At 43.5% G+C, this 22,927-nt stretch overlaps 2 protein-coding genes across 3 annotated transcripts in view; one reads left to right on the plus strand and one right to left on the minus strand.

The window, feature by feature from the left end:
* The window catches only part of BMPR1B (bone morphogenetic protein receptor type 1B), a 212,971-nt gene that overhangs the window by 121,668 nt on the left and 68,376 nt on the right, over positions 1-22,927 (plus strand). Inside the window, exon 3 of one of the 2 annotated variants that reach the window (XM_035112925.2) lies at positions 5,285-5,497. The exons of the other annotated variant lie outside the window; for it this stretch is intronic. Within the exon in view, the coding sequence (XP_034968816.1) occupies positions 5,425-5,497 (73 nt within the window). The 5' untranslated portion in view covers positions 5,285-5,424. The remainder of the gene's footprint in view (positions 1-5,284; positions 5,498-22,927) is intronic. 2 annotated transcript variants of the gene reach the window in all.
* On the minus strand, positions 12,018-16,925 carry LOC132592621 (uncharacterized protein K02A2.6-like). Its single transcript, XM_060278453.1, has one exon. It carries the CDS (start codon positions 16,445-16,447, stop codon positions 12,371-12,373), a length of 4,077 nt encoding a protein of 1,358 aa, XP_060134436.1. The 5' UTR covers positions 16,448-16,925; the 3' UTR covers positions 12,018-12,370.

The raw sequence follows: 22,927 nt of genomic DNA on the forward strand, positions 1-22,927 counted from the left end.
TTGTCATGGGCTGCTGATTCAGTGGCATCTGCTATATGTTACTGGATTCTTAAAGTCAGAAGCTTACTGATGTAAGATATGGCTGCTGCCCAAATGAAGTACTATCATAGAATAGTAGAACAGTATAATTGGAAGGGATCCCGAGGGCCATTTAGTTCAGCCCTATGCAGTGCAGGAATCCTGCCCACAGCCCATCCCTGGGTGTGTTCGAACCACCAACCTCCAAGTTAGCAGCCAGACTTCTTGAACTTTAGCTGTGCTGTGACATTGGAAGTAGAGGGAAGTAGTGGGAGCATGGTTTCAGCATGCTCCCACTGCTGGTTTTTTTGTATCCATGTACACATGGCGTTACCCACAACGGAGCAGTGCTATCCTGCAGTTTCTTGAGAAATATTGCTGTTTGATGTGTTTTCCCTCAATACGAAAACTTAAGCCAAATTTACTTTGAAGTTAGGGTTAGGTGTGCACGTTTGAGATAGCAAATGTGCATATAGTGGTACCTCGGGTTATGAACTTAATTCATTCCGGAGGTCCGTTCTTAACCTGAAACCGTTCTCAACCTGAGGTACCACTTTAGCTAATGGGGCCTGCCGCCGCTGCCACCACCGCGCCATTTCTGTTCTCATCCTGAGGTAAGGTTCTTAACCCGAGGTACTACTTCCGGGTTTGTAACCCGAGGTACCACTGTATACAGATGACAGCTTCATGAATTGGGAGAAGTTGAGTTGGGGAAGTCATAGGGGTGGGAAAACCGAAGAGACAATGTCCACCCTCTCTCTGGTATGTACAACAGTGTGCAAATGTGACTTGAAACACAGTGGGCGGGGGCGACAACCTCACTCCATTTTAAGCTGCTAATGTGTGTATACTCTTGGTAGGCTATGGGCTTGGTGTAGATAGAAGCATAAGCAGTCCTCATGAGTATATTGCCCCTTTCCTTCTCTAAAGTGGCGTGACAGTGATGGATAAACCACACTTTTGCGAGCACTGCATATGCTGACAAGTAAGTTCTGTAAGGAAACTCGCAAAGTGGCGTTGAAACAAAGCAGACACGTTCACGATACATTAGGAACTGTAATAGAATCAGTTTTGTGACATGAAAAATGTTGTGAGATGAGCCACAAATAGGTTCCTGGGGTAGCTAGTACAAACATGTACAAATGACACCTGTTCAGAAAGAAAGGAGAGAGATGGGGGATGGCTCTCTCTCTCTCCCTCTCTGTTTCGTTTGTTCTCTTTACCTTTTATGATCAATATATATACCTTCGCTTTCAGTTTTACATGATATGTACATAGGCCCGATTCATAGCATTATTCCTGTAATATGGTTGATGTTGAAACCTCACCATATGATACTCAGACTAATCTGTGCACGTTTTGATCACGGCGGCTGCATGGTTACTTCTCTCATTGATGTCCCATCCTTGGTAGCTCAGAGGACGGTGAGGTGTCGGTGTAGAATGGGGTAGTCAATGGGCTCCCAATGTAATTGGACTATAGCTCCCATCATCCCTGACCTTTGTCCATACTGGCTGGGGCTGATGGGATTTGAAGTCCAGCAACATCTGGCTATGCCCAAGTGAATATGTACCGTCACTGGAAATGGCACTTTATCATGTAAATGTTTTCTAGAGATTTTAATTAATTAAACTAGGAGCCTTGTACCTGGCATTGCTTGGTACAACAACAACATCAGTGCAGTTTTAAAATCAGTGGTTAAAAACAGTGTCGTTTTGAAATGTTTAGAAATGGCAGCCACTGTTACCCAAACATAGACAGAAACCTGCTCCTTGAACTGAGTAACCATCGCACAACATTTGGTTATGATATCTTAAGAAATGTCCAGGTGCATAGCAAGCAAACAACTTTGCAAAATATGTAATGAATTTTATTCGGGGGTTTTCAGCCCAGCACCTTCCTTCCTACAGAGGCCAACCACATGTTTATGTAAAGCGCATAAGCAGCATGTGATGGCAGTTGTCATCCCTAGTTTTTGTTCCAGAAGCATGCTGCCTCTGATCTTGGAGAATCTAAGTCTCTATCCCCATTAGTCATGGTGGGGGAAGCCTCTCCCCCACTCAAGTATGTCACTACTTCACAATGTAGTGTTGTTCCAGGTCCAAACCTCTTAGCCTGTGGTTGATGAGGAGAGAACTTAACCACAAGTCCTAGTTCAGAGGTCGCACTAAGTCAAACCTTGGTTTTGCTCATGCAGTGCTGTAGCAGAAAGGGCAAGGGAGGAACTAGGTAAGTAAAAACTGCTCTCTGGGAGATCAAATATCCATGCAGACTGCATTCACATGACAGTTTATTCCATTTTCATGACTCTTACGTTCCACATTATATTTGAGCTTTTGCAAACATAAAAGCTACTTCTGGAACAATAGTGCAGATTTACTGCTTTTTTGTATTCTTTGCTTCCAGAAAATAGTGTGCGAACCAAGTCATTGTCTATTGTCTCCTTTTGATTTTTTATTCAGATTTTAAGTATGTTTTTAATACATATTCAATTTTACACGTGTTTTAATGCTTTGGGCCCACTTGCATGCAAGTAATCTTCACTGAATTCTCTAGATTTACTTCTGAGTGGATTTACTCCTTGGATCGAAAGGTGGTCTACAAACGATTCAAACAGACAAATAATAAAGACAGCAGCATCTTCAGCTTCTATTTTATGTTGTTAATCCCTGCTTCGACCAGACTTTGGTGCATGAAACCCTGTAGGAGCCAACCTGCAGATAGAGATGGCTTTTTATGCCAAATCCTTTGTCTGCTTAGTCTTCCTTTCTTTCAGGAAGAATAAAGGGGTTCCTCCTCAGATAGTTTTTGAGTCCCCTCACTGAACACCACATGCTCCTTCCTCCCTCTGTTCCTATTTTTCCTGCCCAGGAATGGGGGCACACATTCCTGTTGCCCTATGTTACAGCCTAGGAGGAAATGCCAAGTATGGAACTCATAGTTCCTCTTGCTTCTTCACACTGCCCTCATAAGGTCTAGTTCACTTCCTTCTTTCTGTTCTGGCCATCCTTGTGGTCACCACTGTCCTACCCACCAAACAGAATCTTCTCCACACACACTGCCTTTTTATTGCAGTATTATAAGGACGGCAGTATTGTTTGGGCCAGATGTTTGGTTGTTATTTTCAGAACTGGGAATTCTTTCAATTAGGATCTGACCCTTAGAGAGACCACTTTAAGAAAGGAAAAGGAAAGGATGTCCTGCTGATTTTGGAACATAAGAAACTACTTTGTACTCAGTTGGAGCATTGGTTTGTCTAGCTCAGTGTGGCCAACACTGACTGGCAGCAGATCTCCAGGTTTCGGGCTGGAGGCTTAACTAGCCCTAACTGGAAACACCAGGGTTTGAACTTGGGATCTTTTGCATACAGTTTTACTACTGAATTATGACCCTTTAAAAAATTGCAATCCTGCGATATTGTGATGTGTTTTTTTTTAAAAAAAACTTTGTATAAAAAGTATATATGGTAAAAATGGTGAAATATTGGTTTGTGTAATGTATTCAGTTATATTTTGCATATACGTATATTTTTAATGATCCCCCCCCTGTTGGTATACTGGTATATGCTTGTATTTTTTTTATTTAGCGTAGACTATAGCTATCCTTTTCACCTAGTTTAACTTCTAAATTCTTGTGAGTCTTGTGACAAAATAATATGTTTTGTGGTTGTTGAAGAGCAGACGTATTTCGCCTGCACAACCTTTCTTTGATCAGATCAAAGTAACCTAGATGTTATCCACAGAAGATGGTTTGTGGCTGCTTAGTAAATATATAACATTAAACTACAAACAACCTGTATTGCTATATTTTGATGCCAGGGTTATGGCTAATCTTCCATTGTGGGTGCCCAAAAGCAAGTGGACATACTATCTTGCAAAACACCTGGAGCCCAGTACCCAGGCCTACAAAGTGGAGCCAGGTTTGGCTCCAGACATTTTGGTAACTAACAGTACCATATTCTCCATGCCTTTTCAGGAGTAAGTCCCAGTGAGTTTTTAACAGGGCTTACCCACGGGTAAGAGTGCATAGGACTGTTGTCTAATAGTGATGCACCCAAACTTCAGAATCAAACTTCCCAAGTCCAGAATTTCCAGAGTAGTTGTTCCCTTCCACCTCCAGATCTATGGAGTTTGAGCTTAGCTCATAATAAGCCGAGCCCCTGCCTCCTCACAAGCAGCCTCCAGCCATCTCACTGCTGAAACTTGCCTTACAGCAAGAAGGATACAAGGGGCTAGGCGTTCATTAGGCCTTGCAATGACAAAAGCTATGTGCGATGTAATTTCCCAGAGGTTCTGGATCCTTAGCAAAAGAACCCTTGAATGGCATAATTCCTAGGAATCCTTAGCATGCATTCTTGGCACCAGGAGCCAAGGAAATTATAGACGCTTGGTGCTTTGGGTTCTTATGAAAGGACACTTCTGGGGCACCCGCATTCCATGCAGAGATTTAAGGAGAAGAGCAGGGAGCCTTGCAGAAGCGATGGAGAGCATTCAGAGCCCCAGCTTGCTCCAGATCTTGTGTTCCCAGTGACATCTCCAAAAGCGTGATGGGGCTTTGATGGAGCTGTGCTTAAAATAGTAATTGGGCCTGATCAAAAATGAGCCGAAATTAGCCTGTGTTTAGGAAAGCCCAGTTTGAGTAATATCACCCATCACTATAGAAACAACGAAAAAACATTACTGATGATTAATCACCCTTTAAAACCTGCAGATTGATGTGCCCACTTCCTTCTGTCCCACTGGACTGGTGCCGAAATACAGAGTGATCTAAAGCTCGGTTTACTTAAAATGCCACTTTTTTTTGCCTTGCTTCCTCGGGAATAGGCTGAAATGAGAATCCAAACAAACAACTTTTTAAAACCCCATAATTTGAAGCTGTGCAACTTTCTGTTGCTCATTGCAAAGCATGGTTAACAAGCTAATTCGAACTGAAGAAATCACAGTTGTACTTTTGTTTTCATAATAACGCCTGGCAGTTTGGTGGTTTCTTTGTATTCCTCAAGGATCTCCTGGCTTGTGCACATGAGTGTAAAAGAGAAGAGAGGAGCTGAAATCTCCCTGTCTCTGTCTCTCTGGCTGCAGCTTCTAAGTTTACACACATTCTCAGTGTGGGCAGCAATCAGTCCATGCTCCTGTCTCAGGAATCCAGTCCGGCTTGAGAGCCTTGCTGCCCTTTTGTTGTCCTCCCCACGAGGGTGATCAGTTGAGGACTATGTGGTGACAGAACCAGTTTGTAACAGGCTTGTCTTTCACCTTCTCCTCTCCAGGCTTTGCTGGCAAGACTCATGTGAGGATCTGAGAGAGGCGGGAGTGCAAAAGGGCTGTGAAGTGAAATAAGAAAAGGAAAGAAACGGGAGATTTAAACCACAAGCAAATCAGTGCTGCTGCTGCTGCTGCTGCTGCTGCAATGAACTGGCTAGAAGAACCAAACTGGAGGTTTCACGTTTCCCTCCTCATGCTGCTCTCGATGCACACCAGGGGTAAGGAGATAAAATATTGTGCAATGTACTTCTGACAGGGTGCTGATGAGCTGAAGATAGCCTCTAACTGCTCTGTTGCTATTGTGAAATGGAAAGCTTAGGGGAGAGTAGCTTGGAGTTTGCAAGCCACCGGTGCTTTGTGCAAAATTTAAAAAAAAGTTCAGCAGCTTAATGGTTTGCACAACACCATTAGGGCAGTGCATGGGAACTGAAAGCTGATGTGTGCTAAACTTGCAAGCCTCTACTTTACTGCATTTTTTCTTCGCCTTCTCTGCATTTGAGTCACGTTGCCATTTGCTTTTGAGTAGGGTGATAGCATTCTGAAGTTTATAGAAGCAGCAAAACGCTGTTAAGGTCGTTTTGGTTATCAGTAGTAACTGCTGTTTGCTCTTACACTGTTGATACAGTTCTTTGAAATTACTTCAGTGATGTGTAAAATTATGCAAAAAAGGGGAAAAAATCTAAGCGGGAATTTAGAGATTTATGCCTTCTTATTTTTAAAAAATATTCCTTTTTTAAAAGGAAGCTGAGTTGAATGCAAATGATTGGGAAACATGAGTCAGCATAATAACTTTTAGCTTGTTTAAAAGGACTGAAAAGGTTTCTCATTTTAAAAAGGGGAAAGTGAAGAGTGAAGTTAATGAATGAACTGCACAGGAAACGAGTATCTGGGAAGTTTTAAAAGAATGTATAAGTTGACATTCACCAAAGGGGGATTTTGAACTGAAGACAAACCCATATAAATATTTTTTAAAAAAAATTTTTTTATTCATTTTATAATAACACAAAACAAACAAATAAAAACAGTACACCACAATACAATAAGAACCTAACAAAACCACATAAAACAGAAATACAAAAAAGAAATATCTCTATCAAATATCTTTTCTTAACCATTTTAGGGTGACTTCATCAACTTTCCCTTTCTGAGTATTGTGTATCAACTTTAGAAATTTCTAAATCATAATTTTAACCACATTTTAAATCTTATCTTTACATAATTTCTCTCATTATCTACTTAATTCATTACTATAAATTTTCTTAAATACTAACCACTACTTCTACACCTGCAGCCTAAAACAACTTCCAAATGTATTTCATGATATCAAATATTGCAATATTTTTTAAAATATATTTTAAATTTCTTCCAATCTTCTTCCACCGACTCTTCTCCCTGGTCACGCAGTCTCCGGGTCAGTTCGTCTAGTTCCATAAAGTCCACCATCTTCATTTGTCATTCTTCCACAGTTGGTAATTCTTGTGTCTTCCAATTCTTAGCTATCAATACAGTATTCTCGTTGCTGTTGTGACATAGCCTACAGAAAAAAGGTAACATCTTTTTGGGGAATTTTTTCCCCTACTATACCAAGTAAAAAGACTTCTGGTTTCTTAATAAATGTGTTTTTCAACACCTTTTTCAATTCATTATAAATTTTTCCCCCAAAGTCTTTTACTTTGGGGCACGTCCACCACATATGGTAAAAGGTTCCTTCCACATCTTTACATTTACAACATTTGTTATCGTGTGTATGATAAATTTTAGCTAACTTGACCGGTCATCATATTTTCTCTCAGGATATTGCATGCTGTAAACTTAATGCCCTTTTCCCACATCTTCTCCCAATCCTCAACATGATGTTGTGCCCCACATCCTTAGCCCAATCAATCATTACAGATTTCACCTGTTCGTCTTTCGTGTGCCACTCCAGCAGTAAATTATACATCCTAGAAAGATATTTTGTTTTTGGCTCTAACAATTCCATTTCCAATTTGGACTTCTCTGATTGAAAACCTGTTTTCTTTTCCATTTTAAACACTTCATTAATCTGAAAATATTGAAACCAATCATCTACATTATCTTTCAACTGATCATACGATTTTATCTTAAATTGATCTCCTTCTTCCGATAAAATATCTTTATATTTCAACCACTTGGCTTCCATATTTAGCCTTTTATGGGCCTTAGTCTCCAATGGTGAGATCCACCTGGGTGTTTTCCTTTCTAATAAATCCTTGTATGCTTTTCTGATTATATGATTTTTGAAACCTTTGTGGAACTTTATCTTGTCATACCATAAATATGCATGCCAACCAACTACATTATCAAAACCTTCCAGATCTAATACAGCAGTATTTTCCAACATGAACCAATCTTTCAACCAGCAAAAGGCTGCTACTTCAAAATAAATCTTTAAGTCTGACAGGGAAAATTCCCCTCTATCTTTCGCATCTGTTATTAACTTAAACTTAATTCTGGGTTTTTTGCCCTGCCAGATAAATTTAGACAATACCTTTTGCCATTCCTTAAAACAATTCATCTTATCAATGATAGGAAGTGCTTGGAATAGGAATAACATTTTTGGTAATACATTCATCTTCACAACTGAAATTTGGCCCATCAAATATAACTTCAAATTTGTCCAAATGTCCAGATCCCTCTTAATTTCATTCCATAACTTATCATAATTATCTTTATACAATCTTTTTGCAGTCATATTCATACCCAAATATTTCACCTTTTTAACAAAATTCAAACCAGTGGTTTCCTGTAACCTATTTTTCCTCTCTAATGTTAATCCCCCCCCCCAAAAAAAACCTTTGGTTTTACTCTTATTCAATTTAAAACCTGCAACTTGTCCGAACTCTTGTATTATCTCCAGTGCTTTAATTGCACTGGTCACTGGATCTTGTAAAGTCAACACCAAGTCATCAGCAAAGGCTTTTAACTTATATTGTTTGGATCCCACTACTATCCCTTTAACTTCTTCATCTTTCCTTATCATATTCAGCAAAACTTCCAGGACTGTGATAAAAAGCAGGGGGGGAAATGGGCACCCTTGCCTGGTTCCCTTTTCAATTCTAATTTCCTCTGAGACCACGTTATTAACTATAATGTTTGCTTTTTGCTCAAAATAAATCGCATTTATACCATTCATAAAACTTTGTCCAACCTTCATCTTTTAAAAAAATTTCTTCATAAAACTCCAAGATACATTATCAAAGCCTTCTCTGTGTCTATAAACATTAACATAGCTTTAGAATTCTTCTTTACTTCTAATCTTTCCAACACATCTATTATATTCCTAATATTATCCTTCATGTGTCTCCCAGGTAAAAAACCTGATTGATATCGATGGATGTGGTCATTCAGCACCTTCTTCAATCTCGTAGCCAAGATATTTGCAAAAAATATATAATCCACATTCAATAAGGAGATTGGGCAATAATTATTCAATTGAGCTCTATCTGAATCTAGTTTAGGTATCAGGGTGATGAAAGCCTCTTTCCAGGTCTCGGGTGCTTTCAAACCGATATAAATAAATGTGTTTAGTTAACGGTTTTGTTATGAGGATGAAGTATCTTTATAATTGTGAAGATGCTCTGACAGAAGCCAGAACTTTGGACCATTCTAGTTGTTATTTATTTAATTCATGAATCACCTTTTGCATTTGTTGCAAGGTATGTTACAAACATACCATAACACAGCTAAAAATTGTTTTAACAAGTACAAATATAACTAAAGATAGGTGTTTCTTCTGTATTGTTTTAAACCTAATGCAGATATATTTTCATGTGGCTGGAAAAGCTTGTGTAAACGGAATTGTCTCCAGTTGTTTCTGGAAAGTACATCTAGTGGTTTGCTTGTTGTATGTCAACGGGGATGCTGCTCCACAAAACGGGCCACTACGCTGAAGGCCCTGCTCTGAGTTCTTTAAGGAGAAACTCCTGCACAACACAGTGACCTACTGGGAATATAAGGGATAAGGTGGTCTCTCAAATAACCTTGTCCTGAGCTGTATTGAGTCTTATATGTTAGTACCAAAATGTTGAACTTTCCCTGATAGTAGACTGGAAACAAGTGCAAATCCAGAAAATACGGTGTTGTATCTTGATGGTAGTTTGTTCCCCAAAGCAACCTAGCCACTGTGTTCTGCATTTGCTGCTGCTGCCCGACCAACCTCGAGTAGCCCCACATAGAGTGCATGGCAGCAATCCAACCGTGATGTTACTAATGCATGGATGAGTGTGGTCAAGTTATCCTGATTTAGAAACGGCCAGAACCATCTTTCTAGCCAGTGTTTCCCCCCCTAAAAGAAATGTCTTAGGGTACTCTCATTTTCCTAATATTGAAATACTGCCCCTCAATGAGGCCAAACTTAGATTCACAAAGTATTTAGGGGTATGCGTACCCCTGCATCCCCCCCAGAAAAAAACACTGTTGCCAGCCATAGCTGGTCAAATAGCTACCGAGGACACCTGCGCCCCCAGTAACAGGGCTAGATCTATTATTTATTTACTTATTGCACTTATTAGACTTACAATCTTAAAACTAGTAGAAAACAAAACAGAAGAGAAACCTAAACACATGCATAGATATAAAAGGGATCAAGGAGCACCCGCAAACCACACACCTACTCATTCAGGGAGATTGGTACCCCATTTACTGACTTCTCAACCTGGGAATCACCCACCTCTGACTTGCCAGGATTCTGACCCAGTTGTTAGCCTCAAAGTCCACCACTGCATCTGGACACCAGGGCCTGCTCAGCCATTCCTGATTCAGATACTGTCAAGAAAAAAAGTTGGGTTTCATCAGTGCCCTGATGATTCTTCATTGAAGATCTCCTACTGGCCACTCCCAGTGACTTCATATGGATGTTAAATAGCACAGGATACAATAGAGTGTTCTTTGACACCACAAAGCTCAAGAGTCATGGAGCTGAGGAACACATAATCTAATGCTACCTTCTTCAGCTGTCCCTGGAGATGAAACCAGAACCACTGGAGAACCACCAGGCAAGAATGTTCAAGGAGGAAGTGGTCTGTAGGAGGTAGGTGGCCTGAGGGCCACATTTGGCCCTTGGGACTGAAGATCCAAACCCTGGCCATGGTTTTTTTTAAAAAAAGAATAAAACTTTTCTCTAAGATGTATGGTTTCCCCCCCTCATAGGTTAGAGAACAAATTGGTAGGGGTGTGTGTGTGTGTGTGTGTGTGTGTGTGTGTGTGTGCGCGCACACACACACACACACACACACATGCAGATGATTCCCAGCTCTACCTCTCCTTCAAATCAGATCCAGTGAGGGCAGTGAAGGTGGTTGGCAGATGGATGGTGGCTAACAGATTGAGTTTGAAACAGAAATACTGTTTTGGGGGTGGGGGTGGGCGGGTGAGTGTGGGGGCTTCCTGGTCCTGAACTGGGTACCTGTGCCTCTGAAAGACCAGGTGCACAGCCTGGGAGTCATTTTGGACTCACAGCTGTCCATGGAGGCACAGGTCCATTCTATGTCCAGGGCAGCTGTCTACCAGTTCCATCTGGTACGCAGGCTGAGACCCTACCTGCCTGCAGACTGTCTTTGCCAGAATAGTGCATGCCCTGGTTATCTCCTGCTTGGATTGCTTCAATGCGGGGCTACCTTTGAAGGTGACTCGGAAACTACAACAAATCCAGAATGCTGCAGCTAGACTGGTGACTGGAAGTGGCTGCCAGGACCATATAACACCAGTCCTAAAGGATCTTCACTGGTTCCCAGTACATTTCTGAGCACAATTCAGAGTGTTGGTGCTGACCTTTAAAGCTCTAAATGGCCTTGACCCAGTATACCTGAAGCAGCATCTCCACCCCCACCGCTCAGCGGACACTGAGGTCCAGCTCCGAGGGCCTTCTGGCGGTTCCCTCACTGCGAGTAGCGAAGTTACAGGGAACCAGGCAGAAGGTCTTCTCAGTAGTGGTGCCTTCCCTGTGGAAATTATATGGAAATTTACATCCAGAATTTTGAAAAACTCTTCTCTGAAAATGGTGGAGCCAGAAGCTTTGTTAAGTGTGAATGCTGAGATTTAAAATACTGTTTTGTTCCGCTCACAGGGACTTCTTAAAATAGAAGTCCCTGTGAGTTGGGGGAGGGGAGAGCTGCAATGGCCCAAAGTTACCTATCTAACTATTCTACTTTCAGAAGACAACTGAAGGTGGCCCTGTTTAGGGAAGTTTTTAATGTTTGATGCTGTACTGTTTTTAATATTTGGTTGGAAGCCGCCCAGAGTGGCTGGGGAAACCCAGCCAGATGGGTGGGGTATAAATAATAAATTATGATTATAAAAAATGACACAAGACACCTGAAGGCAGTCCTGGAATGGAATGGGAGGTTTTTAATACTTGATGTTTTTAGATATGTAAGCTGTCCAGAGTGGCTGGAGAAACCCAGCCAGTTGGGCGGGGTATTAAAAAACAAAAATTATTCTTATTAAACTATGATTGTGAATCGAAGGGGTAACATGCAGCTAACTTGTACTCTGAGTAGACCCATTACATTTAATGAATGTAAGTTAGGTCCACCAGTTAAAATGAGTCCACTCTTAATAAAACTTAGTTGAATACCCATCAAGGTTTATAGGATTTTGTCTTCTGTGTCATGAGTGCACCCAAATTCACCTGTTCTGTCACTATATCTTTGCTGGTGTGTGTTTTGGTGGCAGAAATGTTCATGGCAATCTGTTGGTGTTTCATGGCTTCTGTTGTGACGTGGGGTTTGTGATTTCAGCTCTCTTGACAAAACATGCTGGAGACAGTTCTCTAGTAACAGCTCTTTATTAAAGTGAACAAGACTGACTGTGAGGGCAGGAAGGCTACATTTATAGGGACAGGGGACTGGCTAGGAAGGGATACATTTTGGAGGGAACAATATCAGGCAATCACAGTGCTGCCTTTTGGAGGGAACCAATAAGACAGAGGATCCAAATACAGCAGCTTAAATGAACCAATAGTAGCTGTACCCTCTGGACCCAAAAGGCAGTTACTTTATCCTAATGCAAATACAGACAATAATAATACAGATATAAAATCCTTTGACTCAATACACAACACCCCTCCCCCCCTAGTGAGCACAGCAGACGTAATCCCTCAGGTACTGTGGGGTCCTACAACTTCTACCTGATCTCCTGACAACAGGTGTTGCAGGTTCTGGATTGGGTGTTACCTGTGGTGGAGGGGCTGCTATAGGGGTTTCGTCAGGAACAGATGGAGTCCCAGACATCTCAGGGTCCCCTACCTGTACCTCGTCATCCTGAGGACTAGCAGACCCTGGTTCATTTGCTGAAGCCCCTGGTGACTGCACCTCTGGGCCATCTTCACTCTGGTCTTGCAGCTGTGCGTCATTAGCCAGGGATGAATTATCTGACTCCTCCCTGCTGAGCGCCCGGCGCCTCAGCTGATCTATATGTCTCTTCCAAACTTGCCCATTTTCCAAGGTCACATAATAGGACACAGGTCCACTAGCCCGGGTGATCACACCGGCCACCCACCGCGGACCTCGTGAATAGTTCCTCACCCAGACCAGATCTTCAGGGGCGAGATACCTTGTTGTGTCAGTCTCATCCTGGGGGGTTGCTCTTGAATTACGGTTTGGCATTTTATCTGGGTGGACATAATCCAGCACCGTTACCAGTCTTCTACCTAAGAGCAGCTCGGCTGGCGACTTGCCCGTCGCAGTACACGGCGTCGCATGCTGCAAAAATAACATTCGTGCAATGCGAGCCGACCAGTTACCCTCCATTAAGCGCGCAATGGATTCTTTGGCTGTTCGTACCATGCGCTCAGCCTGCCCATTGGAGGATGGGTGAAAGGGCGCGGATGTGACCCCTCTGATGAAGTTATCAGCCAAGAATGCCCTGAATTCTTGGGATACAAAAGCTGCCCCATTATCTGATACAATGGTCTCAGGTAACCCGTGGGTTGCAAACAGCTGCCTCAACACCTTGATTACGGCAGCTGATGCCATGCTAGGGACCATCGCCACTTCTAACCATTTGGAATATGCATCAACGATAACCAAAAAGACCTTCCCTTGGAATGGCCCAGCAAAATCTATGTGCAGCCGGCTCCAGGGAGTCCTGGACTGCTCCCACCAGTGGACTGGTGCTCTGGCCACTTCTGGCCGCACCTCTTGGCATGCCTTGCATGTTCGTACCCATTGTTCTATGTTCTGGTCCATTCCAGGCCACCACACATAACATCGGGCTAGCGACTTCATCCTGACCATTCCTGGGTGTCCCATGTGAAGCGTCTCAAGAACCCTGTTTCTCAGTGGTGCTGGGATGATCACCCTATCTCCCCATAGGAGACAACCCTTATGCATGGACAATTCGTGCTGCCTTGTCGCATAAGGCCTGAATTTTTCTTCATGCGGACCACCTGGCCACCCCCTCCCCACCCAAGTGAGCACACGGGAGAGAACAGCATCTTTCCTCGTTTTCTCAGCTATATCAGTAGCTGTTACAGGAGCCCCCGGAAGTGTTTCTAGCATCATAATGTGCTCCGCCGGAGCAGGATCCTCATTGCTCCCGCCAGGAAGGGGCAATCGACTCAGCGCATCAGCGTGGCACAACTGTTTCCCTGGCACATGGGTCAAGGTGTACTGGAACCCATTCAGGAATATTGACCAACGCAACATTCTGGGGGAGAGAATTTGTGGCGTTTGTTTGTTTGGGTTGAACAACCCTAACAGTGGTTTGTGGTCCGTTTCAATGGAGAAATGGCGACCGTACAAATAATCATAGAACTTTTTGATTCCTGACACAATTGCTAGTGCCTCTTTATCAATTTGAGCATAGTTGCGCTCCGTGGGTGACAACGTACGGGAATAGAAAGAGATGGGCTTTTCCGACCCATCCGGTTCCCTATGACTCAGCACAGCCCCCAGGCCGTATTGAGAGGCATCACATGCCAGGACCAGCGGCTTCGACTCATCATAATGAGCAAGGACGCTCCTGCTACTCAGCATTTCTCGCAAGGAGTCAAAAGCCTTCTGCTGCTCCCGCCCCCATCGCCACACAGTCTTTTTCTGCAAAAGTCTATGTAATGGTTCAGCTACCGAAGCTTTCTGGGGTAAGAATGAATGATAAAAGTTAATAAGTCCCAGGAATGACTGCAACTCTGTCTTGTTCTGTGGTCGTGGTGCCTCGATGATGGCCTTAATCTTAGCATCTGTGGGGTGGATGCCTGATGCATCAATTTTAAACCCCAAGAAATCCACAGTTGGCACCCCAAAACTGCATTTCTCTTTTTTCAGTTGCAACCCCACCTCCTTGAACTTGAGCAACACTGCACGGACACGCGCAACCAGTTCCTGTGGGTCTTTTCCAGCAATCAAAACGTCATCAAAAAATGGCAAGACCCCCGGCAGACCCCTTAACAGGCGTTCCATGAGCCCTTGAAAAATCCCTGGGGCCACACAAACTCCGAACTGTAATCTGTTAACTCTGAACGCCCCTTTATGTGTGACAATAGTCTGTGCTTCCGCTGATTGTGGGGTTACTGGCAGCTGTTGGTAAGCTTGTGCCAGGTCAATTTTGGCGAACACCTTGCCCCCAGCCAGTTTAGCCAACAGATGTGATACGACTGGAATGGGGTATGAGTTTCCCCTGAGTGCCTTATTGATAGTACATTTGTAATCTGCACATATCCTGACTTCCCCATTTGCTTTAAGGGGCGTGACGATTGGAGTCTCCCACTTAGCAGAGTCCACGGGTGAGAGAACTCCCTGCTTGACCAATTTATCCAGCTCTGCCTCGATCTTGGGTTGCAGTGCAAATGGCACTCGCCTTGGTTTGAGTCGGATTGGGGCCACCCCGGGGTCCAACTCAAAGTCAACTGGGGGCCCTTTATAACAACCCAGTTTTCCATTAAAGAGACCAGCAAATTCCTTGCATAATGCCTCGCTCATCTCAGGGCAGGTTTGGATTGAATTAAGCCCTGAGATACTCAGTCCCAGGGCGGGGAACCAGTCAGTGCCCAGGAGACTGGGGCGACTGCCCTTCGCAATCACCAGTTTGAGTACAGCCTGTTTGTCCCGGAACTGTACTCTCACGGCACACATTCCCATAACATGGATGCGGCCTGCTGAGTACGACTGCAAGGTTGCCGGGAAGGGCTCCAGAGGGGGCAACTTACCCCTGGGGAAGAATGTCTTCGCAGTCTGGTCCGACACGATGGTGAATGCAGATCCGGAGTCCACCTCCATGTCGCACTGCTGACCCTCAATCTTCACCTTGACGTGTGCCTTGCCTTGCGCTGGAAACTGCACGGCCCTCCCGTTGATCTCCGTTACGTAGTGGCAGTCCTTTAGAAAATGAGGTGCTGTGGGCGGTCTGCGATGCTCCAGTCTAGGTGCTCCTGTCGCTCCCGACGCCGCCGATCTACAGACCCTGGCGATGTGACCCGTCTTTCCGCACGTCCGGCACATAGCATCCCTGAAACGACAACTCTTCCGCTCATGGTTTCCGCCACAACCTGGGCAACTGCCTCGGCGATCTTTGTGCACTGTGCAGGCCTGACGCACCAACTCAACCCCACGGACTGGGCTCTGGCTCGGAGTAGCCTCTAGCTCGTCCATGGCATGCGCAACTTCTATCTGTGGCTTAGTGGCCTTGCGACTGGCATCAAGCTCCTCTCTTTCATAATTCTCCGTGGCGGTGGCCTCCTTCAAGGCTGAAGCAAGGGTAACCTCTTCTTTAGCCACGATGCGTCTTCTGGCTTTCTTGCTGCTCAGACCACCAATAAACCGATCCAGGAGAGTCTCTTCCAGATTTTGGAAGCCGCAGTGCTGAGCGAGCTTCCGGAGTTCAGCCAGAAATGTGGATACAGACTCCCCAGCACACTGCTGCCTCTTATGGAACTCCATCCGCCGGGCCATCTTGGTCTCAGTAGGCGCCAAGTGGCTTGTTAGGCAGGCAAGAATATCTTGGAGAGATGTCTCACTCAGCTTAGCTGGAGCAAGTAATGCCTTGGCTAGCTTGAAGGTCTCGGGCCCACAGTAGCTCAGGAATGTGGCCCTTCTTTTGCTGGCATCGGTGATCCCTTGAGCCACTGCGAAGAACTCAAAGCGTTCGACGTAGTCTTCCCAGGTGTGGGGCTCTGATGGCTGGAAGGGCTCCAATACCCTTGGACTCTCCATTGTCCTAGCGGGCAGGGTCGTCTTCTCAGCTGGCCAGTGAGTCTTGTTCTCAGCTGCAATCCGGACTCTGAGGCAGGGTTGTGTTTAACCGCTCCTCAGCATTCCGGATCCCACCTTCGTCGCCAGTTGTTGTGACGTGGGGTTTGTGATTTCAGCTCTCTTGACAAAACATGCTGGAGACAGTTCTCTAGTAACAGCTCTTTATTAAAGTGAACAAGACTGACTGTGAGGGCAGGAAGGCTACATTTATAGGGACAGGGGACTGGCTAGGAAGGGATACATTTTGGAGGGAACAATATCAGGCAATCACAGTGCTGCCTTTTGGAGGGAACCAATAAGACAGAGGATCCAAATACAGCAGCTTAAATGAACCAATAGTAGCTGTACCCTCTGGACCCAAAAGGCAGTTACTTTATCCTAATGCAAATACAGACAATAATAATACAGATATAAAATCCTTTGACTCAATACACAACAGCTTCCATCAAATCCTATTGCCAGCAGATACTGAATATAGGAATGTGCTCCAAATCTACTTCATGGGTTTCCAGAATTTTGGAAATATGTACCTGTATACTGTTGTGCTGGAGTCATTTGCTATCTTTCCTGCTCTTCTGGTAAGATGTGCTAGTTTGAGAGATACTAATTTTCCATTATTCTTTGTTCTACTCCTTTTAACGTCCCAGAGCATTTTCTGGGAAGGAAGCTCTATTGCAAAAACTTGTTTCCAAGTACCGGGACATACCGCTGCAGATCGCATTCTGTGTGAAAATCCGATTGTACTACAAGCACAGGTGCTCGTTTTTAATCTCTGAGGACCCATTAGGGAGAAAACGTTCCAATATTACTGAGGAAGTTGAAGGAGCGTCTTTGGAAAAAAAATTAAAGAAGCCTTAAACAGATTTTGAATATATAGATTATATTCCATTGGCAGATGCTGGGCAGCCCCTCCCACCTTAAAACACAGATTCTTAATGGTTTGGCTGACCCTCAAGGGAAACAGATCTGTACTAAGATATGAACATCTGTAAGGGCGTGGAAAGATTTATGCAGGAAACCTGCAGTGGCCAGCTGAAAGGCAAACACGGACAATCTCTCAACCCAACGAAATGGAATTTTGTTTTATTATGAGGCTATTCCAAATGGGAAACATGAGAAAAAAGTAAAATAAATATGAAGGAATACAAAGTCAAATTAGGAGAACTAATTCAGTTTAACGTGTGATACGTTATCAACATTCATGTATCAATATTCGTCCATTCACATACACAATCATCCTTGCTTTTTCCTTTGCTGATAGGAGCATTTGTTAGCTACATAGAACCCTGAGACGTGCTGTATACATAGGCAAAGATAAATCTATCACACTTCACTTAAAATTAGGATATTTATACTTATTTTCACATAGAGACTAAAAAGTATTTCCCTTCTACTACAGTAGGAAACCATTGGTGGGGGTAGTGACAGTGAACCTACAGGCATAGTTTACAGATCATGGGCTTCATTTGCACAATAAATTTGAAGCAGTGATTGCTTCTCTCAAAGAATCCTGGGAACTGTAGTTTGTTATGGGGCAGGGAGCTTTCAGGAGACTCCGTATTCTCACAGAGCTAAAATTCCCATAGTGGTTTAACGATCAATCCTTCTTCCCAGGAAACTCTGGGAATTGTACTTCTGTGAGGGGAATGGGGGGTGGGATGTCTCTAAGCAATTCCCAGCACTTTTAACAATCAACAGTTCTTAAGATTCTTTGGGGGTGGCTATGATGGTTAAAGTGGTATGATAACTGCCTCATATGTATAGTGCAGATGGGGCCAGACTATGGATTACGACTGTGATCATGTGAACATGCTGGCTCCTGGGGGGGGGTGGGAAGCTTGCACCTGCTGTGGTCCTCCCTGGTCCTTTAAGCAAAGCATGGTGGGGCAGCTATGCTGAAGTTTGTCTGAGCCCAATATTGTGGTTTAGATCAGGCTTCCTCAACCTCGGCCCTCCATTTGTTTTTGGCCTACAACTCCCATGATTCCTAGGTAGCAGGACCAGTAGTCAGAGATGATGGGAACTGTGGTCTCAAAACATCTAGAGGGCCGAGGCTGAGGAAGCCTAATCGCCTTCTAAATCCAGCCCACGGACGGTCCGGGAATCACCGTGTTTTTACATGAGTATAATGTGTCCTTTTATTTAAAACTAGCTGACCCGGCCACGTGTTGCTGTGGGTTTTTTTGGGGGGGGGGGAGTATTGATGCCATTTGTGTTTTGAATGGTTGTTGTTGTTTAGTCGTTTAGTCGTGTCCGACTCTTCGTGAATGGTAATGGTTGCATAACTTGTTTTTGGTTAGTGTTTTGATGTTATATGTATTTAAAGTAGAGTAGAGGCCTAGTTAACAGGTTTTACACTACACCCATTCCTTGGCATTCCTGTTAATTTCCTGCTAAAAACTTGTGCTCAATACAACTTGTGCTAACAACTAGGCTGTGGAGCTGAGGCCTAGTTTGTAAAGTGGAGCCGAGGCCTAGTCTGTGAAGTAGAGTCAAGGCCTAGTCTGTAGGCTGTAAAGTAGAGCTGAGGCCTAGGTTGTAGGCTTTAAAGTAGAGGCGAGGCTTAGTCTGTTGGCCTTGGCTTGGGCTAGTATTTAAATGCAAGCCGAGGTCTCCGCCCTGTATCTCCATTCCTTGGACCCGGCCTGACTCTTTGGGTTGTCTGGTAATAATAATAATAATAATAATAATAATAATAATAATAATAATAATAATAATAATAATTTATTATTTATACCCCGCCCATCTGGGTAGAGATTGTGGATGGGTCTATCCTGCATTCAGTGTGCCTAGATTAACAAAGAAATGAAGAGTATGATGTTCTGATTTATAAATGATACTAAATGGGAGGGATTGCAAACAGAGGGTAGGATAAAAAATTTATCTTAAAATTATATAATTAAAATTATATATAGCATATTAACATTATATCATATGATTTATTATACAGTCATATAAATCAGAGTTTTGACCTGTGAAGAACAAATTTCATTTTAACAAAGATACAGCTAAAATGACTTATGAATTATAGTAGTCTGCAGCATCCATATCAGTCAGCAAAAAAGCAAACATAACATCTCCTTCGGTATTACTTAACAAAAGAATAGTGCCACAGCGTGAGAAATTGTAACACCATTATGTTTGGCATAGGTTAGGCAAAAATGTTCTGTGAGTTCTTGCCCATAGCTGTCAACTTTCGGATTTGAAAATAAGGGATCAGCAGCCTCACCTATCCTGGGGACAGTCTACGGCAGGCATGTCAAACCTGCGGCCCTCCAGATGTTTTGGCCTACAACTCCCATGATCCCTAGCTAGCAGGACCAGTGGTTGGGGAAGATGGGAATTGTAGTCCAAAACATCTGGAGGGCCGCAGGTTTGACATGCCTGGTACGGTATATCTAACAATCTAGGATAGCAGCGGGGAAATGGTGCTGGAATAAGGGAGTTTCCTGCAAAAAAAAGGGAGGGTTTACAGCTATGTTCTTGCCTCAGTTAATTTTTTATAGGATTCATTGAGGGTGTCAAGAAATGTGGCTAGATATTATGCAATAGGAACTGTTTTGTCTTGTTGTTGTTGTTGTTGTTGTTGTTGTTGTTAAAAAAGAGTTTCCTGTATTTTTTGCCAACCTTGGGACTACCCCGAAGATGCTTGGGGGGGGGGAAATACTTCTGTTTTTGGGTTTCTTCTTGATTACAGCTCGTGACGACTGAGGAGAGTGCTTAACCACAAGTCAAAGTTTGGAAAACATGCTCAGTGTGGTGATGGAGTAAGACAGACCAGGGAAAAGGAAAGCAACTGTGTCTTCCTCTCCAAGAGCTTGCACACACATGCAGTCCCAGTAAGCCATAATTTGGTTTCCTGTGACATGTGAACCAGGGGTGTGTGTGTTTAATACTGTGATAGCTGCAGTGGTGTCCCTCTGAAAAAAAAATGGATTGTAAGTACTGACTTGAGGACTGTTGCTCCAAGGTTTTACACTACACCCATTCCTTGGCATTCCTGTTAATTTCCTGCTAAAAACTTGTGCTCAATACAACTTGTGCTAACAACTTGTGCTCAATACAGATGCTTGAAATTTTATCTCTTCTGAGATTTTCCCAAGGGAGAAATGACACAAACTTGGCATCCATTTTCATCCCTCCCTCCCTCCCTCCCTCCCATTTACATTGTGGAAAAGGTGTAATATTCCAAGCCATCTTTCAAACTGGTAATAATGCATTTTTCCATTTCGGCCAGAAGATGAAGCCATCTATATTTATTAACGATTATATTTATTATTTATAAAGCAACTAACATACCGGTAAGCAGGCACTGTACCCCCCCCCCCCAAAAAAAACCAGGCTAACAAGTCCCTGGCTGTAAATCTGCAATCTAATAATCCCAAATTGCTGCATTTTAAGTGCTCAGCAAAATTTGACAAGTTTATTACGTCTACATATTTATTTAATTGGTTAGTATGGATTGTATTAAGTGACTGCGTCAAAGTCTTACATTTTAATCTGTGCATTTTATTGGACACATGTCTCTAGCTAAGTTATTTGGAATGACTTTAAAAAAAGAGAAAAAGTTGCCATCCAAAAAAGTTGAATAAATATGTTGCTTTCTGTAATGTTGATGTGTCGTTAGAAATGAATGGGAGTTACACTTGAAGCTCGCCTAAGTACTGTACTTCTCTTTAGAGGGAGAAAACAGCTACGGTATCACTGTGATAACTCATTCCTGTATTTGGCAGTTATTGGATGCCCTGTGGGGCGAGGGGATACTTAGAAGACTAAAGATGCAATATGTTTTGCATATCTCTGCTCATGGAGACACTTCTCAAAAGAGGAGCTTTGGTAGTCAGCAGAACACAAGAAAATCAGTAGCATGAAAGACCTTCCAAGAGTGCTGCTGTGGTTAAAGCTCTACCTACTCTTTATGCTTCCTTGAATTTAATTCCTAGCTGGTTTTGTTTGGTTTTGTTTTGTTACCCCATTATTTTTTGCAATAGGCTGCATTCTGAGATGCTGTATTGATGGTAAAGAAGCTTACCCAGGTAGTTTCATTGGTGGGTATAGTTTACGGCACTAATCAGGATTAGTACCAGTGACTCTATCTTCTGGAATGTACGAAGGACTAAAGTCTTAGATGGTTACATGAAACAAAAGCAACTTAAAGACATGTGTGAATATCTCCATTTTAATCAGACCTGTCTCAGTGTGGGGGAAAGTGGGTGGGGTTGGGGTTTTGTTTTTTGTCCATTCAGAAAGAATCCCCCCCCCCAATTTCTCTCTCTTAAGCTTAAAGGAATCCTCCTTGCAGATTTAATTTTCATCAATATTTCACCTTTCTTCTGCTTGATTTAGCCCATCAAAGCACTGTTGAGATACCTGATATTTTGCCTAGCCAGCTGTGTTTCATTAGCAAAAAAAGGTCCCCTAAGCAAGAGCCTTTTTTCCAGAAGCTGCTTGTTGTTTTGGTGGCTTTGGAACAGTTCTTCTGTGAACAGTTGGCGGTGGCTGATGACTGACTTGCAAAAATTGGATTCCACCTTCTTTGCATGGCCCATAGGGGTGATAGATGGATTTATTAGCTTTATATATCCCTCCATGGAACTCTAGATGGCATGCATAGTGTTTTTCTGGGCAGTATCCCCACCAGGCACCCGCCAGCCCCCAGGAGTGATGCGTGAAGGAAGGTGGAGTTGCAATGGCACCCCCCCCCCCCAGTGGCAATAGCACTGCCAGTCACTGGGATGACTAGGAGAGGTGGTGGGGAAGTCAAGGGAGGTCCATGTTGTTGCTGGTTGTCCCGCAAATATGTACTCATTGCATGGCCACCACCTGTGGAGGTGTCCCCAGCCTCACCACCACTGCCTTGCCCCATTTCACTTTAACAAGGAGCACTTCCACACAAGTTTTCTGCTTGTCCCATGCTTTCTAAGCACAGGTCCGAGAAGTTTTGCTTTGCCCTGCTGCTTTTCCCCAGAACACCCACTCTTTAGCGCTAAGTCAGGACAAACAGCAATCCGCTGGAAAACCTGATGGCCGTTTGTTCCTATTCCATGCTGAACTGTGGGAAAGCAGTGGTGCAAATGGAAGTATTGATGAGCCCAAGGTGGGCTGCCTCACTGCCTGCCTTCAGCCATTGTCCAGCTCTTTTAAGCATTCATTCTTGAGTAGCTGCTTCAACTCTCTTAGGCATGGAATTGCCCAACAAGAATATGCTCTTTCGTTTAATCTGCACACTTTCTGCATCACTGATAGATAGCTTTGTCTTTGTTACAGACTGCATTAGAGACTGTTGTCTTTGTCCATGGAGTTTTCTTGGCAGGGATACTGGAGTGGCTTGCCAGTTCCTTCTCCAGGTGGATCACGTTTAGTCAAAACTCTCCACTATGACCTGTCCATCTTGGGTGGCCCTGCATGGCATAGCTCATAGCTTCTCTGAGTTATTCAGGC

The sequence above is a fragment of the Zootoca vivipara genome, chromosome 9, assembly GCF_963506605.1.
Source record: "Zootoca vivipara chromosome 9, rZooViv1.1, whole genome shotgun sequence".
Lineage (NCBI taxonomy): Eukaryota > Metazoa > Chordata > Lepidosauria > Squamata > Lacertidae > Zootoca > Zootoca vivipara.

Excerpts from the sequence above, each read along its gene's own strand:
- LOC132592621 (XM_060278453.1), bottom strand. The coding sequence starts at position 16,447 with ATGGAGAGTCCAAGGGTATTGGAGCCCTTCCAGCCATCAGAGCCCCAC.